Source organism: Phaenicophaeus curvirostris, chromosome 2 (assembly GCF_032191515.1).
Source record: "Phaenicophaeus curvirostris isolate KB17595 chromosome 2, BPBGC_Pcur_1.0, whole genome shotgun sequence".
NCBI lineage: Eukaryota > Metazoa > Chordata > Aves > Cuculiformes > Cuculidae > Phaenicophaeus > Phaenicophaeus curvirostris.
The window spans coordinates 52,055,355-52,074,550 of NC_091393.1; the positions used below are offsets into that span (position 1 = coordinate 52,055,355).

The 19,196-nt window shown below is 42.6% G+C and overlaps 1 protein-coding gene across 4 annotated transcripts in view; it reads right to left on the bottom strand.

Moving 5' to 3' along the window:
• Nucleotides 1-3,328: 3,328 nt before the first annotated feature.
• SYNJ2 (synaptojanin 2) overlaps nucleotides 3,329-19,196 on the bottom strand; it is a 74,823-nt gene continuing 58,955 nt past the window's right edge. For 2 of the 4 annotated variants that reach the window (XM_069852056.1, XM_069852055.1), the window contains exons 18-27: nucleotides 18,067-18,184; nucleotides 15,875-16,093; nucleotides 14,598-14,676; nucleotides 13,191-13,359; nucleotides 12,674-12,814; nucleotides 9,893-10,027; nucleotides 8,605-8,717; nucleotides 7,881-7,989; nucleotides 6,384-6,586; nucleotides 3,330-4,559 (exon numbers count right to left, since the gene is read on the bottom strand). In XM_069852056.1, the coding sequence (XP_069708157.1) occupies nucleotides 3,789-4,559; nucleotides 6,384-6,586; nucleotides 7,881-7,989; nucleotides 8,605-8,717; nucleotides 9,893-10,027; nucleotides 12,674-12,814; nucleotides 13,191-13,359; nucleotides 14,598-14,676; nucleotides 15,875-16,093; nucleotides 18,067-18,184 (2,057 nt within the window). In that variant the 3' untranslated portion in view covers nucleotides 3,330-3,788. Of the gene's footprint in view, nucleotides 4,560-6,383; nucleotides 6,587-7,880; nucleotides 7,990-8,604; nucleotides 8,718-9,892; nucleotides 10,028-12,673; nucleotides 12,815-13,190; nucleotides 13,360-14,597; nucleotides 14,677-15,874; nucleotides 16,094-18,066; nucleotides 18,185-19,196 lie in introns of all 4 variants that reach the window. The other 2 variants (XM_069852054.1, XM_069852057.1) reach the window with 2 other exon arrangements.

Consider the following 19,196-nt stretch of genomic DNA (forward strand, 5'->3'; position numbering starts at 1 on the left):
GTGCCTCCTAAGCCGTGTGCAGGCGTAACATTCATGTCTGCTTCCCATTAGAAATTTATGCTTTCATGCTTTCCTGGTGTCACATTAATGTAGAATAGTGCCTTTATAGAAATTCTTAGGTCTCAAACTATACCCTTAATCCCAACCAGCTGGGGTTCCAGCTGCAGATGTGGCCAGCAGGTATGTGTGAATCGTCTGAGAGGATGGTGTTTTGGCATCCAAGACTAAAATAGTAGGACAGGAGAGGAGGGCCAGTAGGAGTTTGTGAGTCTCCTCTTGTACTCGTGGTCCAGCACTCCTGTGTAACTATACCAGTATTTCTGGTAGCAGCAGTCATCAAGTTTTTAATTGCTGTGATTACAGTAGTGCAAACAAGCTTTCACTGTGATTTGTGCTCCATGGTGCCCGCCAGAGCCGCTAGCTATAAGGGAGAAACTTTCCATCTCGTGAAAATGTCAATTCTGGACAATAAGGAAAAAGCAAAAAATATTGATTTGTCAGAGTGGAAATTCTAGACAATATTTTGGGTTTGGTTCTCATTTATTTTGTTTGTTTCAGTCATCACCCACCTAAAAATGCTAAATGGGGCAGCTGCTATGCCAAGAACCACTTTACCCTCCCCAAACATGAAAGAGCAACCAGAACACTTGTAACAAGTTGTTGCGCTGTAGGATCCTTGGCAAGCTCACATGGTGTTAGTCTCTTGTCAAAGTCTGTCATGTTAGATAAGCACACAGATGCTTATATACTTGCATCTGGTAAATCTTTCATACTGGCTTCAGAGCCAATGTCAATAATTTTAGGGTTTCCAGGTGCTGGGCTCATAGTTGTGGATGTTGGATAAGGATGGTTCGGATTACTTGGCCTCTTTTGACATTGTGGTTGGGGCCTGGCTTAATCCTGAATGAGAAGGCAAGCATCACCAGCTTTGGCAGTCTGAGTTTTCTGTAGTGGTTTTGCAAATGGCAGAGCAAGCCTGGCCTGGCTTAGCTTCTCCTCACCATTAAAACTACAGTCCAGGTCACAAGCACCTGTCCCTGAAAAACACTTGGCTGGGGCCTTGGGCACCAGTGAGGGAGATGATGTATCGAGATTCCTCAGTCTTTGCTGTAACCTTTTCAGCTGACTGTGTGTTCCTCTCCCTTGGATTGCTGTGATTGAACAGTATGTGCTGTCACTGAGAGTATAAACCATCCAGCTGCAGGGATTCGTACTTTAGAGGGCAGCTTGCCACATACATCAACATAAGATACAGTGCTAAAGGCTACATACTTCTCTTATTCAAGGAGAGTAATAAAGCAGATTTTATTTTACTTGTATAAATCCACTTTAATTGGCTTTCCTGCTAATGCTTTCATTAACATGTAAATTAGCTGTCCCAGAGCTGTTAATTATCTTTGCAGAAAATGTTGGATATGGTCATCTAACACACTTTTTTTTTACTGCTCTTAAGGTTTTGTACTGAAATGTGCCCATAAATATTCACACTCTAGTTTTTTTTCAAGAGGAGGATGAAGAGGCTAAGTCTCTGTGTCATCATGTAGGGAAGAAACTACCTTGCTTCAGCACTATTCACTAGTTTGCCACCACATTAAACTGACGCTCAGCGTAAGATGATTAGTACTGGGTTTTATTGGTTTGGCCTTTGAAGGGGTTTGGAAATTTTTGAAGTGCCTGGCAAACGAGGGAGCAGAGAAGGGTGGCTGGTGTGCAGACAGCTTCACCAGCTGCTTAAAAACGTTCTGCTTGCTCTAGTAATAAAAGATCTTTATGCTTAACAAGCTACCCCGACAGGATGCAATCTGTTTATAAGTTTTAACTGCCTGCTTGGAACAATTGGAACCTATGGCGTATACTTTTACTGCCCAGGCAAGGCAAAACCTGCATACCTAGAGCAGAAAACAAACGTGTTTAGCACCGTGGATTATCTTTGTCAAAGTCTTGGGCTTCTGAGAAGCATGGCTGGTGGCTTGATAATATGTGAAAGATGACTTCACAAGGACGATCGAGTCTGCTTTGAGCTGAGCAGAAGTACTTTGGGAGCCAGCCCAGTGCGGCCAGAAACACTCGTCCTTAGGGCTTTGGTGGTATAGTTGGTAAATATAAGGGAGGAGCAAAGGAAGCAGGCAGGTGGACTTGCCTAGAGTTTCCGCAGTGCTTAACAGGGGCTGTTTCCCCTTGCTAAGCTGTCATAGTCAATTACTGAACATGATCATCTTTTAAACCTGTTGTTTGCAAGAACCTGCATAGAACAGATTAAGGTCGTTGTTTGCCTGTTTGTCCATTGCAGCTGCCTCCTAGGATGCCCGTGTGTGGATGCACAGGGTGCCTGAGCTCAGCTCACGCTTCTTAAATTTGCCCTCAGTCCTAGATGCAGTTGCCCATGTCTAGTTCCATTTTTCAGCCATCCTGGCTCATGCTCAGTGATCATACTTAGGCCAGAAGCGTCTGTTTCTCTCTGTGGGGGAGTTCTGCCATTCCCTGTCGCGTGCTTGTGGCTTAGTTTCAGGATGTTATAGTCTGTCTTAGTTTCCAAGAGCAGCTCTTTCCTCACCTGCACTGTAGAAATAAAAGACTGAGATGGCGTCGTCTTAAAAGAAGCAGAATGGGATCAGGGCCACTGGGTTATTAAGCTGTCTTTAGCAGGTCGTTAATATACTCATAACCTATGTAATCAGCAGGTCTCAGCTATTCACTATATTATCACAGTACTTACATAGCTAATGCACAAGCAGAATCGATCGTCTCCTTGAAAAGGGACTGTCATTGTCCACATGCTATTTCATTGTAATGTATGCTGTTTGGCATTAGCTTTCTGTGAAGAAAATCAAGAGTGAGTTTTGGAGCTGTGGCAGAAAACCAGGGAGGGAAGCCTTTGATCTCATTGTAGGCTGGAGCAATATTTTGAGAAGCTACCCTGTCCTTTTATAGTAGCTGGGGTACATTATTAGTGCCAATAAGAGCATAGCACTCAGGTCTGTTGTAATAGAGGCTCATTGACTTGATCTGGAGTGAGAACAGGCATTTCTCACTCATGCCTGGCCCTCATCTCTCATGATTCTGCTTTCCAGTCTCAGAACATCCAGTTCCAACCCCGCTGCCATGCGCAGGGACACCTTCTACCAGCCCAGGCTGCCCAAGGCCCCATCCAACCTGGCCTTGAACACCTCCAGGGATGGGGCAGCCACAGCTTCCCTGGGCAACCTGTGCCAGCGCCTCACCACCCTCATGGTGGAGAAATTCCTCATGTCCTAGAGCTACAAGAAGATCTTGTCTAAGCCTTGTTTCCACAGCAGAAACTTAGTAGGAGAGCATTACCACTTAATGTTGTACTTATACTGGTATATTACTCCCCTTTTGGATGTCTGCTCCAAAATAACTGTAGCAGTCTAATTATTCAAGATAAGGATGCTTTATTTCAAGTGACAGAAATTGATTAATATATAAATTTCCAAGGAAAATGTTTTTTTCTTAACATCTATTTTCCATACATCATTATATGTTCTTACATATGATTTGTACCCAAAATGAAATAAAACATCCTCCGCTGGATTAATAAAAAGAAATAACTTAGAATAAGGAACTTTTCATACAAGCTGTAGATAATGTTAGGTTGTATATACCCTATACACTTCCCTCCAGGGGCAGTTGCTTTCTCTTTAAACATGAGAATGAAATGTAGCATGGACGGGCAACGTACTTCCTTAAATAAAAATCTTTGTGCAAAAGATTTATTTTCATTTCGCATCATAATTATGATTTCTACAGGAATATTTAGGGGACAGATTTTACAATTCTAAATCAGAATTTGTCTTCTTCAAGGTATTTTTGTTTTGTTCCAAGACAAGCAGTTTGAACCTTTCTGACAGCGCACCGCTGTCTTCTTCATCGCTAAATGTAACCCAGTGACTGAAATCTTTCAAGCTGGGGCATTTTAAATTATCTGGAGTGCGTGCTGGAGAAGTAGCTGATGCTGCCTGTATGGAAGCAGGGCAGGAAGAATCTGTGTCCAGGTCCAAAAGATCGGTGTTTTCTGGAAGGGAGCTGCTAGGAGAGAGCTGTGGATGCTGGCCTTCTGGGACGGGAGGGCCCTGAAGGTTACCCATGAGTTCTGAAGCAGTTGGTGCCAACAGCTTAATTGTGCTGTTTTCTGGGCTGGCAGAAGATGTAGGAGCTGAGAGAGCATCCTGAGTCTGGGAGCAGAACCCAGGATTGTTGTTGTTGTTGGAGTTGAACATTAACCCACTAAAAAGTGGGTTGTCACTGCTCTGGAGAACTTGCAGATGAAGAGCTGCAGGAGCAGACTTCTTTCTTCGTGGTGGCACCTTTGGGGCATTCTGGGGAGGCAACTCACTGGTCTCGACCGTGCTTGCTGAGGGTGGCTGCCTTTCACTGCTTCCCTTGCTCTCCTGAGGCTTCCCAGGTTGGGCTGTTCTGGGTTTAGGGACTGGAGTAATCTTTGTCGGACTAAGAATAGCTCCAGCTTCTAGACAGGGCTCTGACAAGCCAAAAGGAGATAATACTGTCTGTTGGTCAAATTGCTCTTCGGTAGGCAGGGTCTGAGGAGGAAAAAGAACAAGGAATTTAAGAACTCTGAGTTGCTACCAGTGTAAGTGTTATTGATGGTGTTGCTGAGAAAAGCTGACAGTACTGGAGAGGAAAATAAAACTGCACAAATAAAGGGGAGGCTTGACAGCACAGGTTTGTGCTGTACCTGGTTGGTTTTGTTCTCACACACCACGTCTTGGGCCAGTGTTCACCTACAGAGTGCTATTGGAGGACAAGGACCCTACACCCCATTTGCTACTTGTATGAGAAATACATCTCTTTCTGACCGTCTTTCTCATGTCATTGCTCCGGGCCAAATGAACACAGTTCTGAAGAGTTATTTATTTGTTACATCTCTCTGCTGACTAATGATATTTAAGCAAGATTGCATAGGGAGAGCTAAGTTAATGAGGCCATTAGCAAATGCCTTTGGGTATATTCTGCTACATAAGGTTGAACACCCAAGAAAAGCATTAATGGCTCTGTCATGTCTCACTGGTGCAAGGAACTGAAGCTGAAAGTAAGCTTTTAACATACGCTTTCAACCTGCGATCTAGCATATATTCAACATTTAAAAATATATAAATATCTGAAAGCCAGCTCAGTCCAAGAGGGCAAGGGTTGTTTCAGATTCCTCACGTTCAATGTGACTGAAAGAAAGCATTTTAATTCTTTATTACTGTCTCATAGTATTAAAAGACAACATACAGGCTTTTTAATGCAGTCAAAATAGTTGGTCCCTATTTCATGATAGACACATCTCCTGCCACTTCTATGTGCTGCTATTAGGTTGCCTACATTTGATGATGTGCTTTTTAAATTATAAAGGGGGTTTGGGTAGAGGTCTTCAAGTATTCATCTCCCATCTGAATTCACTCAGATGGATGTAGGAGTGGATGGAGTCAAACTGAAGTAGATCTATTCCTGCAGGAGATTTCATTTAATGGACACCAAAACCACAGTCTCTCTCAGCACCTTTCAGTAGTGTCCTGGGCGTGATGACAATATAAGCAAAAGAAACAGACCATTCCTTGAAAGTTATTGAGTGTTTAAGGAAAGGGCACACACTTGTTGGCTAGGTTGTTTTTCTTTTGAATCCGCTAAGCAGAGATGGCACAAAGTCCAGGATAGAGAAAGGGTGAATATTTTATGAAGGAGGATAAGGAAGGAATCTCAGCAGCTCAGAACAGAGCTTCCATCAAGGGAAAAACATAAAAGGTTGCACTTCTCTCTCTCTCTCGCACTTAAATTGCTTTCACCATTAAATGCTCATTTTAGCAGCTCTGAAGGTGAAGAACTATTATTGCCATTGTAGAGACCTGACAGAGACAGATTAAAACCCCAACACCTACAGGTTTGTATTTTTAATAACCTGAATTCTTGAGCAGAATCCAAAGTGAAAGGCTGAATCCCATAAGGTGTGCGAGAAGAGTTAGATATTTCTGAACGAGACAGAACAGCAGAACTGATCAAGAAGCTGCCTCAAATCAGTACAGAGCAGACCACTCATGATGTGGTCAAAACTAAACGCTGTAATAAACGAGGGAAGAGACTTAAATCCTGACAAGGTTTAGAAAATCCAGAAGAAAAGTAGCAATATCTAAGAGAACGGACTGACAAACAGAGAAGCTGAATAAGGAACTCGAGGCTCTTTTTCCTTTTTGATCTAGTACATTTTTATGCCTTAGTGACTACAATACTCAAAACAATTTCAGTGCCTGCTGGCTAAGAGCTTTAGGTGACAGGACTTAATAGAAATTGTGTTAGTTGATGCCTCTTGCCATCATTCACACTCTGCAAGGGAGGCTGGATGCATTTTGCTGTAACTGTCTTACATTTTCCACCTTGACTGTGGTCCTTTGCAGCGGTACTGGCTTCTTTGTAGCTGGAACTTTGGGTGGCGGACGATGGGGCACGAGCACTGGTCCTGCCTGTGACCCTTGACATGATGTTGACTTTGCAATGGTGGGAAGAGGCTCAGGTTTGGTGAACGTTTGGTTTCTAGCTGGAGCATGCTTTACTGCATCCTCCTGTAGTCCTGAAAAGCAAAAACAATTAGTGTCTTGGCTTGATTAGGATGTAGCTTCACGATAATTTCTTTCACTATCATGTTTCCTAAAATGCGCGTGCTTAAAGGGAACGTGCTGGGGTCAGGAAGGCAGGTTTTAGAAACACACACAGATCTTTGCAAACCTGTCACATTTGTAGGAGGCCGTTAGGGAACAACTCCCCAGCCTGAAATAATTACATGCCAAAACAGCAGCGCTGTGCCACCGTTCAGGCCTACTGGAGTGAAGTCCTGAGTCTCCTTTTACCCTGGTTTCCTTTTCTGGATAATCAAGATGATACCGAGCGCATCTTGTACTTTGGGATGAGCTGTAAATGCCAGCTGGTGGTACAGTACAAAGGACTAAAAGTGATGCTGACCAAACTATTTCCCTTACCAACACCGAGTGGAACGCTTAATGGGATTTTCAAAGTTAATGGAGAGTAAATCTGATATAAAAACCAAATGTTCAGCACGCTTGCTCTGTCGCTCTCTCTGTCTCTCTAAGGAGCAAACATCAAAGTGCCTCTATGATACTTATAATTAAATTGGATTATTCCAAACTGCATTTGCTCTACTCACAAATGAAAAGGGATGTCTTCTTCCTAAACTGAGAGCCTTGCAAACTCAGGTAGCTCTCTCAGACTCATACTGCATTCTTTCTCATTCATACAGCATCAGCAGAAGGACTGCTTGCAACCCTGGAGGGACATTTCCACTGCCTAAGTTTCAACACTTAAGCTAGTCTCCTGCTTTAATTTGCCCTTGCGAGAAGTCTCTTCTCCAGGGATTACGTAAAGAGCCTGTACACAGAGTAGCTTTTTAGCTTAGCTATTAAAACTAAAGTGGTGCAAGCTTAAATCTAGGTTATAAATATATGTGCTGTCAAAATGTGAACAGAATCCAGGTTCTTTCTCCCATGGCTATATTTACTCTCTGGTCCTGCTTGGAATAGAAAGCATTCACTAAGTAGAGCGGCAAATATCCTTTGTGCAACTCTGAGAGACCACAGGCACTGTCAGTTTAGGAAGTTCCCATCTTTATCTGTTAATTTTTCAGACTCTGGACATAAATACCTCAAGGTGCTCCTGGTAACAGATTAAGGTTGATATTATCAAAACTGACAGAGAACACCAAGTACAGTCTTACAAGAATGCGTGTGTCACTGTTCAGGTGAGCTTCTGAATAGAAATACATGCATTCGGGCTATGACGGGAAGGATGAATACACCTACAGGTTTCTTTAAATAAAGATTTTCAGAAGTCATTTAGAAAGCTGTGCTTACCTCCTTTAGCTTCCATAAGACATCTAATAGCTTCTTCTGCTTCCTCAGCTGTGGTGGTTTTGATCTGCTTCACGTTGTAAGGTTTACTTATTCCAGTTCGGACTTTAGGCTTTTTTTTAAAAAAAAAAATACAGGACAATGAATCATCTTGAGAAAACTGTTTTTTCTTGTACACCTGTAATCCTATGGCTCAGCTCACACACCTGTGAAGTTCTGGTTTTGTCAGTGGCTATCCAGCCACCTATAAACACTACAGAAAGGGTGGGGACTTTGGGCAGGTATCACATCTTTGTTACCAGCTGACAGGCAGCCCTTGGTGTCCTCACAGGGCCAGCAGCGGTACTGGCAATGGCCAAGACTTTTCCTGTATGTTGGGCACTAGCATAGCCCATCAAAAAAGAGGTGAGAAAAGAATTAAAGCGTATTATTATCGTGGAGTTGAAAAGTCAAGCTAGCACCTGTCAGAAAGCAGCATGTGGAACAAACCAACAGTGCCCTGGACTTTAAGCATTCTCTCTCTCTCCCCCCTCTTCAATCTTTGTAATTTCTGGCAACTTAATAACATTTTTTCTGGTGTTTCTCAGGTCCTACAACCTCGTATTACAGTACAAGAAATTCATCTTAGCATTTGCAGCTCAGGCAGTTGATGGACTTCTTGCCTGACAGGCACGTCATGTACGTGATGCTCAGGGAGGTGAGGCCCGTGCTGAGCGGCAGGACTCACTGGCTGCTGAGGGGCTCCGGGTAGCAGCTTTGCTGTTGCCAGAATGGAGCAGGTGGAAGAGCTTCCTGGAGGGAGGGAACATTCTGAGGGGGACTTTTTGCCCGGTGTCCCAGCTGAAAGAGGAATAAAAATGTCTTTTTACATTCAAGAGCTGGTTCAACATTTTATGGAGCAAACCAATGTACTTTGAAATTGTTTGTGATAAATAAGAGATGCTGTCAGTCTCCTTGCTCCTCCAGGGTCTGACGTATTAGACAAGACCTTCCTGTAGGACAGTGAGGAGCTTGAGTCCCTCTGCCTAAGTGCCAAGAGCCAGACACTTCAATCTAGGAGGAGTGATGGGCTGAACTGTTACTGGTCTAAAGTGAAAAAAGCAATCTCAACGCAGAATGAAATGCTGAAATCTTTGAACTGTATCAGAAAGCAGTTTCCGAGATAGTCTTGCTTTCATGTAATTAATTTAATAACCTCATCTGTGCATTCCAGGCACAGAAAATACAGATACCAGTGTGGTCACTTCTGTGCAACAGACTCAGAAATTAATGGGAATAATCCTGAAGAACTCATCTTCCAGCAGTGAGTCTGACAAAACCTTTCATTTAAGACTGGAAAACATACACAGAAGAGAATCTTTTGGGCTGCAAGCAAAATGTGATGTATAGCTTGTGTCATACAGAAGGCAAAGATGATTATGCTCATCTAGCAATCAGCATTCATCCAGAAGCAGCCATAAAAACAGGAGCAGCTCTTGGCATCTCAGGTGTGTAGATCTTAGGTAGAGAGCATCACTCCCTCTTTGTGCCTCACTGAAAATATTTCTTTCATAAATACAAAAGTGAGCAAGAATTGCTTGCAAGCAGGGAAGGACAAAACATGTTCAGAACAAGTATTTTGTCAAAGCTCTTTAAAAGGAAGATTACAATTAACTTGGAAAGAGACAAACTGTAAAAGAAAACATTCAGTGCCTTCAGAAGTCAGTAGGTAGTACTGATACTTTATTTTTATTGCCACAAAGTGGCTGGTCAACTCGCTGAGTTAGTATGAAACATACAGGGCCGTTCCACCCTCACTAAAGGCATTTTCTATGGAGTATCTGTCATCCTAAAGACAAACTTCTCCCGTTGCTAACTGCAGCCGTAGCCAGGCTGAAACAGACAGGGAAGCAAGTACAAGTGCCCCAACAGTCTGACAATTCAGAGCAAAGTACCACTTTCTTTATCACCCAGAAATGGGAGGCAAAACTGCTCAGCTGGGGCCAACACAACATGAAAAGAAGAGTTAAACTCACCAGGAGGAGGAGGCCTCTGAGGTGGCTGAAGGGGTCGAGTCCTGGTAGGAATGGAGAGAGACCTGCTTGGAGTCCGGCGGTGGCATGTCCCACTTGCCTCCAGCTCTTGCTTCAAGTTGGCCAGGTCTGTATCATCTAGGGAAATTTTAGAAAGGGTCTGTATTAGGTATCTGCTGGGTGAGATGCGCCAAATCTGGGTGGTCAGGAGAGACAATTGTAAAGGGCAAGCCTCAACCAGATCTCTCAAACACACCATGGCTCCTTTCATTCTGTTTTGTTCTTCCTGAATGTCTCCCTGCTCCCAGTCCAGGAAATGTCAACCCTTTTGTCAAAGACTTTTCTTGCTCCTTTTCCAGCATTTACTAACTATTTGGTGCTGATCAAAGACTGCTTGCACCCGATTTCACAGTTACCAGGCACCTTTAGAGTCTGAGCTTTTCAGAGCCAAACCTGGCAGCAACCTGCCATCATCCAAAAACCGTGTCATGGCAGCCACCAGCAGGCTAGTCGCGGTCAATCTCCTGCTCCTCCTGAATGCAGGAATTGCCTCTGAGAATTAGCCAACTTTCCTTGCTCAGGAGAACTGGGTTTTATGCCAGATGAAGAAACTGGCTGGGTGACTCGCTCATCACATTTCTGCTTTCCATCAACATCTCCTAACAGGTACAGCTGCCTCAGTCTGACAGCGTTTGGCTGCACCTTACATGACTGGGCTATTGCACCATCTTTCATCACGCCTAAACCTCTCTGACAGCTGGAGAGGAGTAGGGATTGTTCAAGTTTCCCACTGTGCTGAAGTGAGGGCTTTCACTTCGTTTCTCTCCCCTCCCCTCCCTGCTCAGCCATGCAGCTGTGCTCTTTTAGGTCTCAAAAATTTACTGATTTAGTTTTGTCCCTGTGGTTTGGAGAGGATGTGGAAGGAACTGTGGTAGCAGCAGTTTCTCATCTTTCAGGCATTTTTACACAAGTTCCTGTTTTTCAGAAAGCTGCGCTCTGCAGGGAATACTGAGCTGCCTCACAGTTTCCTATTCCCCCTCGGCAGCGGGCGGCAGCCGCAGAGACACAGCCTGTGATCTGCCCAACCCCTCCTTTCTGCAGATACAGGCTCATTGGTAGGATCCAAGGAGTCCCGCAGGTGCCTAAATGCACAGCTTGAAATTTCTGGCATTAGCACTGAGCACAAGACAAAGAAAGGAAAAAAAAAACCAACCAACCCAGCCACCACCACTCTATCCCTTCCCCTGAAGTGCTGCTGGTTTTAGGCAGCAGCTCGCAGGGACATCAGTTTTGTGAGGCTGTGCCCTTCTCTGATCTCAGAAACACACAGACACATTGTTCTGCCTTTCCCTGGTTTCCATCTGTGTCTAACTCCAGCTATGCAATCATCATACCTTTGATTAGCTGTTACTCGGGCAGAATTGGAAGCTTATGGAAGCATCAGAAATTGGAGTGTCTTTCAAGATGGACTGAATAGATTATATTTTGAGTTGTGTGAGACTATGGCCCCACCTTGACCTCCTTCAAACTATACTTTATCATCTCCATTTACTTTGTGATATTCTTTGTGGAGAAGAGTGAGTGTGGGTGAAAAGAATCACTGCAATTCTCTGTAGCTTAATGAGTCATCACACAGTAGGCCAGAGGTGTTTGGAGGGCAAGGCATCTATAATACAAAGTGATTGGCTTCACAGTATTTAATAATGAAGGATTACTCCTTGGCTCAGGGCTAGGTTGCTGGGTCTCGCCACGCTGCACCCAGCCTATGACTCAGTGTGGACAAGAAAGCTGTATATATCACTCTGATTGTTTGGAAAATCTGTCTGCGTAAATCTGTGAATTTCATTTAATCTTTTTGAACTCTGCTTCTGACTCAGCCTTTGAAGGCATTAAAAGTTTTCAGTTTTATGTCAGAAGACACACACTTCTGAGAGGGTGCAGGAAGGCAGCTATTGAACCCCTCGCTGTCATAAGAGAAGCGTTTAATACGTGACCCAATCTGTCCGTGCTTGGTCACTGAAGCATGTCCTGATCACATCCCAGTGTAAGAGACCACCGCTAGCTTGGCTGGTTCTTGCTGCAGTTTTTATCTGCATCCTCTTCACAGCTTTATTTTCTCTTTACCAAGTCATTTCACAATAATGTGCAAACAAGTAAGGTGACCAGGAAAAACGTTAACACATTTATGAAGCACTAAAAGAATTAATTTACCTGTTGTGCGAACCTTAAATTCTTCAAAAATAAATAAAATAGGAACAAAGGAGAAACTTTAGGCTTCTTTGAAGTAAGCAATTTGAACACAACAACTTGCTGGAATATCCAGCTTACACCTGACTGCACCGCCACAGCTATTGTCCAAAGGACAGGGCCAAGCTGATCATTGAATCAACACGATTCTTTGGTTTGATTTTGCTCTGGCCTTCACCAATAAGAAAGTAACAGATTTTTTTTGTTGTTGTCCAATCTGGTGCTGAACAGCATCACATGGATAAAAAGACTTAATTTCTCCTGAATACAGAAGGCATTTCTCTGCACTCCTGCCTTGCCCTGGGCCAGAGAGGAGAAGGGTCTGAGCTTTATTACTTGTACTTCTCTTATGCCTGAGGGCCTCAGTTACACTCACAAACTCAAGGGGGGTTGAGGACTGTATGAACATGTACCAAAAAGATGCTCGTTATCTTTGAGGGACCTACAATGAACATATAAATGAACAGAAAAATAGAGACAAAAGGAGAACAAACAACAAACTTTCAGGACTTGCTTTAAGGAATATAGGTAATTTACCTTTATATAGCCGTGGGATTTGTCCAGATTTGTCTGAATGATCTGTGGATGTGAAGTGTCCACAGCCCTCAGGCATATCTTCTACGAGGTGTTGATAAAAAGCATCATCTAAATAATCATCATCATCCTCCACTATATCACCTGAATTAAAATATTAGATAACAAAGACGTAGTGAGTGCATGCATTCTCTGTCTTTCTCTACTACCAATCAATGAATTTAATAGCAAGGTTCTTGTGTAACCCATGTGTTTCACTACTTTGTTTCTATTCAGACAACTGTACCATACACTGGATTTTCTAACATATGTTTTAACGCTAAATTAAAAGGACAATATAAGCAGCAGTTCTCTGCCCAGGCACACTGCCATGTCATGGCTTTACTTAGAATCCTCTGTTTAAGAAGTGTGGCTTCATTAGAAATTAAGATACTACTAACACTCCTACTGTACCTTCTTTGTGCAACCAAAGTCATCAAAGCAATTTCTCACCACCTTAGCTTAGAAACCTGCTGCTCACCTTCTGAGTCATAGTCCAAACTCGAGAAGTCAAAATTTTCTTCCAGGAGACAGGAGTTTGCTGTGGGAGACATGGGGGCAATGCTGTCCCGTTTCCGAGCAATTTCCTCCTGGAGGCCTTTTAGCCAATCCTTGGTCTTGGGCCGGATCTTCACTGTTCTGCCTCTGACCTAATGCAAGGAAAGAACTGTTTCCCCTTTGCCAAACAACAAAATGAGAATACAGGAACAGAATAAGTGCTGCCCATCCATTGTAGAATTGCTTCAGAAACTGATATAACCTAAAGCCTCATTTAAGAATCTAAATGAAAAGGAAGCACTCTTCCTATCCCCATAACCAACTTTTCAGACTGTAACAATATTCTTGGAAAGAAAATTAGCTTCACTGCTCAAAAGCACTGATGCTGCATTTGCAAAATATTTGAGAAACAGGTGAAACATCAAATATTGTCAAAACAATACTGTAATAGTGATAATGGTGTGGGACGGTTCCATTTTTCAGTGAGTAGCTTTAAAACACAAGAATTTGCTTCCTGATGCCATCTGTAAGGGCTCTCTCTGCTCAGAAAATCCCAGATGTGATGGTTGTTTTATATGGAAAGTATATTATCAGATTAAGACCACAGCTGCTGGCATGTGTTGCTCCATGACACTTGGTGTGAGAGGTGTCCAAGGCTGCAGCTTCAGCAACAAAATTACTTTGCAAAGTTCCAGAATCAGGTTCCAAGCACCTTGACACTTTGTGCACATACAACTGTGTGTTTGGGTCTGTACCATAAATTACATCGATGAAGTGAGACAAATTAATAGATAAAACTCTAAATATGAAAGAAGAATGAGGTTTAAATCCATTACTTCAATTTTAAGTTTATAGTGCAGCCCCACAAACAGTTTTGTCAGTGTAAATAAGGGGGTTGATGAATTGCAGAGTATGTGTGTGGGAAGGAAGAGCAGGGGATGGGAAGGTAAGCGCCTACTGTTAAAGCTAAATTTACCATGAAGGCCAATGAATCATGTTGTTCCAGCTTGGTAGAAGGAGTTTATTTGATACACTTAAGAGAAACAAGAAAACTCCAAACCACAATTCTGAAGGTGCTCTGGTAACAGCATAAAGTCACATATAAACCCAGAACTACTTCAAGGACCAGAACAATGACTGCATCCATTTACTCTGCAGTGGTATCGGAGACCAGATGCTAAGCACTGCCTAGTAGCTCCATGAAAAGACACTTCCTGCCCTCCTGAAACTGAAATACTGCATTAGAAGTTTCAGCAGCTGGGAAAGCTAAGGACTTTGTGAGCACTACATTTCTTTAAAATAATGCTACTTGATTTAGCTGGAAGCTCGCCTAAGTAACCACTTTTGAGATATTTGTTATGCAATTATTATAGGTTTGAGAGAGTCTTACTTTGACACCATCTATATCCATAACACGAAGAGCAGACTTGCTGTCTGCAAATGTCACCAGCATTTGACCTCCACTGATCCTAGTAAAAAAGGCAGAGGAGAGAAAACAGTGCGTTTTACTTCATCATTGAATGAAACCCTTAAAGGCAAGCACAATAGTTTTGGACAGCTATGTATTTGGTTTCAGTTCTATTTTCCTCACAACACTGTTTTGGGGGAGGAGCAAGTGATCTCTGAATCCCAGCTGGGCTCTTCCTCTCCCCCATTGTCCTTTGCGTGACCCCAGCACCGTGCCCTTTACCAGGTTGCTCCTGAAGCAGCAGTACAAGCATCTCAGCAGCTGTTGACAGCTTACCTAGTCTGATATCCATAATCCCTCTGTACTAACTTCCGTGGCTCTGCAAATACCCTGCATCAGAGGGCATGTGATGTTCCCAAAGACTAGTATACCATCAAGCTTTAAAGGAATTAAAACCAAAACCAAACTACCAAAGCACGTTCTTTGGTGGTGAAGAAAAAGAGCAAGAAATATGGTGCTGCTGTTCGTGCAAGGCTGCTTTTCAGTCCTCAACTTATATTTGGTTCTTCATAATACCATACAACGACAGTTCATTGGTTTTCTCCATTAAGAAATGGGTGAAATACAACAGAAACAAGTTTATGGTCTTGTTTCCCAGGTCAACTGTCAGGTCTTTAGTCTGTATTTCTCAAAACAGAAGTCTCATTGCTATGCTAGAGCCCTGTACAGAATCAACCAGAATGAAATTAAACTGCTCTGCCAGAAGGTATCACGTGCTACCTCTCAAACTGTGAGAACCCACACCATTACAAAATAACCAAAATGACCCCCAAAAGAAAGGAGAGCCAGACAGGAAATCCTAGTGAGTGTAAAAGAGTGCTGGAAGAGAGCAAGACCTCCTCAGAAGAAGTGAAGCAGGGCCCCGAGGACATGCCAGAAGAAGCAATGCATAGAAATAAGGCCTGAATCTAAAGGCAGTAATTCATGGCAAGGCCTCTGCATTATGGTGCTGCACTGAATAAAATTCTCCTCCACTACAGCCAAGAGAGCTGTTAAACTATTGCTTTAACAGGCTGATGAAAGATAAAAGGTATTTAAAGCATTTGTATTCAATTTCTAATGAAGAATTCAACATGCAATGCAGTAAAGGAATTGAGCATACTGCTTTCTAATACAAAGTTAATTCTATGAGGACAAAGAGGGAATTCCTAGTCTGTGCTTTAGAACAGATGACATCCCATTTCAGCTCCCAGACTTACCTGACCAGAACAATAGTGCCATAATCCTCAAACATTTGCATAAGCTCTGTACGCAAGTCCTCAGGAAACTCATTTTTCTCTTCAGGCACTGGTGATAGCAGGTTTACAACTACTGTGGCATCCAGTGGTCCCTGGAAAGATGACACTTCCTGGAAAACACTCTCGCGGGCAGCTTGATTAACTTCCTGAACTTCTACTTCTACAATAGCTAACACGGGCCTAGATGAAACAAAGGAGGAATGTTTATTTAAAATTAAGATCAACATCACCCAATAGGAAATGCTTATTTAAAATTAAAATCAATGTCAAGCAGTCAGTAAGAATTCAGTTGTGTGAAGGACAACCAGTGTATTGTTTAAACTCTGTATATCTCTGATCATGTTTAACTTCACGATGTCAAATTTCATTGCAAATATACAATTAACTTTGCTATACTTCAGAAGAAAGTGATTATTATGTACCTTCTACACAGGAAGAGAAGCGGAACAAATTACTTAAGGTCTCACTGCAAAAAAAGCACCAGAAATTCAGTCTGGTGGATCAATTCATTTTTCCTGCAGAGGAAGATCATGCCTTGAGCATTCTTAATTACATCTACTAGCCCTGCATTAGCTGAATGTAACAGTGAGGGCACATCATAAAGGAATTCAAATAACAACAGTGAGTAGCACTTCTGGCAAACATGCAGACTATAAATACCAGGATACTTGACTCATTATCAAACGTCTGTCTTCCAAAACATCTATAGATGGGGAAGACAATATATTATTTTCTGTTAGACAAGGCCACATAATGATGTCTTCTCCCAAACACTGAGGACAAGGTACTGTCAGTGTATAATGTGTTCATGTAGCAAACATGTTAATTCATCACATTAAAGCAGTCAGCACTGCAAACTTGCTTCTTCAGCCATTTCTCACAAACAACATCTCTGTGACTTAGATCTAAATAAAATGGATAAAGCTGTCTGAAAGAGCCTGACTCATCTCAGGGGATGCAATCCGCATTCTCAGATTCCCACCTGCACATACACAAAGCAGTAACTGGGATGGCTGCTCTTCTAGCTATGTCAAAATTGCTGCCTCCTACTTGCAATACAGCAGGCTCTGGAATACTCGGTATCAGAAAACATGAAAGCAACAATAGCAGAGTAGCAGAGGGAAAAAAATTTATAGGAAGAGTTAACTATTTCTATAAGCACAGTGAATCATAATGCATTTCCATATGTCACAAAGATATAGCTAAGCCCTTTTTCCAGCACAAGCCTTGGGAAAGCAAACCTGCTGACTGTAATTAAAAAGCAGTTTTTGCAGTCAAGTTTGCTGAAATAGAAAACCCATGTACAACAGCCGTGTTTCACAGATTGCATCCTCAGGGTCCTATATAATGAGTACAGCAGTTCCACTGTGCTTCATGGAACACAGCAATGTCAAAGTCTTGACACAGAGAAATTGATTGCAAGAGGCACGTTCTTCCATTGCTGGAGGAATACAGAACAGTCCTCACATACAAGAGTGCCAGGAGAAGCGCAAAGCCAGCTACTGTGAGTGACTGAGTGTTGCTATGAGGAAGAATATTGCAGCATTTCCATAGGGCATGCAAGGAGTCAGACAAAGATTATTCCGAATGCAGGGGAGCTTTCAAGGTGTATTTTTTACAGAATTTGTTTCAGAGAAATGAAGTGGTGACAAGTTTAACAAATAAAGGTCATTCATATCCCTAAAGAGATGTTAGTAGTATGGACCAATCAGAGGCAGTGAGTGGTCTTTGTGTTTTCCTCCATCTCCCATCTCCATTTCTAAGGGAAGCCCAGAAGCCAAACACTTCACTATTCTTTAAAGGTCACACCTGGCCCTCTCTTACAACTATTCAGGACACACAGTCCCAATCTCTTCCTCTCCCACAGCAATCTGCATGGGAGACCATCTGAGTAGTTTGTTTTGGTATTGGAGCTTTCCAAAACCAAGCAACAGAGAGCCCTCAGTCTTCTATACCTGTTGCTGCAACTTATCCAACCCTTGCCAAGATCACAGTGGAGCCGGAATCAATACAGGACCACAGATACTTGCCAACCTGGTATAAAACCCACCAAATGAATACTGAACACAGAACAAGACTCAGTCCCTCACTCTGAAGGTGCATGAAATATTCTAACCTAGCAGCTCTTTCTCTGATTATTTGCTAGAGTTTACCTGTGGTCAGATGCTTGCAGCTCTGCTCTCCCATAGTACATCAAGGCTCCAGGGGTCCAGGTGTGCCTGACTTTAGTTTCAGCATTCAGATCACTGTCTAGAAGATTGATCTCTCCAGCTGTGAAGCACAAAACATGATTTAAAACTCACTCAAAGCTGGTTTTACTAACAGTTAAAAGCTATTTTATTAGGAGGCACTTCACAGACGCTAGTAGTGGAAAGTAGGGGTTTTTTTGTTCTTGTACATATCATTCGAAGAAGAGCTTGTATCTTAAAAGATTTACAAGTCAGGGACTAGGCAAAAAATATAGAAAGGACAGGGAGCACAACAGAGAGAGCCGATCACTGGACACCTGCAAAATGATTAGCCTGAATGTCACCCCATCAATTGCCTGTACAATCTGAGTTGACAGAGTTATATCAGTATTTTGCCTCCTGCCCCATTATCAAGCATAGAAACAGACACTGTACTTGCAAAATCCAGTGCAAATCTGAAGAATACACACGAACTGGAGAAATGATACACAAGAGATTGGAGAAAGCAAACCTGTGCAGATCCAACCTCCAAATACTTATTTTGCAGTGCATTAAGGTGATAGAAAGTGCTCCAGACATCACGGTAGAACAACGTATTATATTGCTGTTAGTAACTGAAAAGTTTTTAGGTCACTGGGCAAATGGATAACTCTGTTTTGTAGAGCTGAAAATGAGTTAATACGGAATATGGACGCCTTATCACTCGTACTGGGGCTATGCTTTCTTATCAGAGGCAAATAGTGCTCTAGCCTATAGCAGCAAAAAGTAGCACAGCAATAGAATTAAAGCTAAGAAGCAGAAGAGTCTTGCCACCAGCAATAAAGTAGAGGAACTCCAGCAGCAAACTGATTAGAAAAGCTTAGCAGGGCTGAGAAGGTGGGCGAACAGGTATGGGGTCAGTTATAGTACACCCGTGTGAGCTGGCTGTGGGAAGCTTACAAGGTCTTAAGAAAGGAACCTGCCTCAGGTCTTGTAGACCAGTGAGATAGGTCCTACATGCTGCACATAGTCCATCAACTAAAGTCCTCTCAGGGATAAGCCTTGCCATACAAAATAAGGAATACTCATAGAAAATGCTGAAGGGTTTTCTTTCT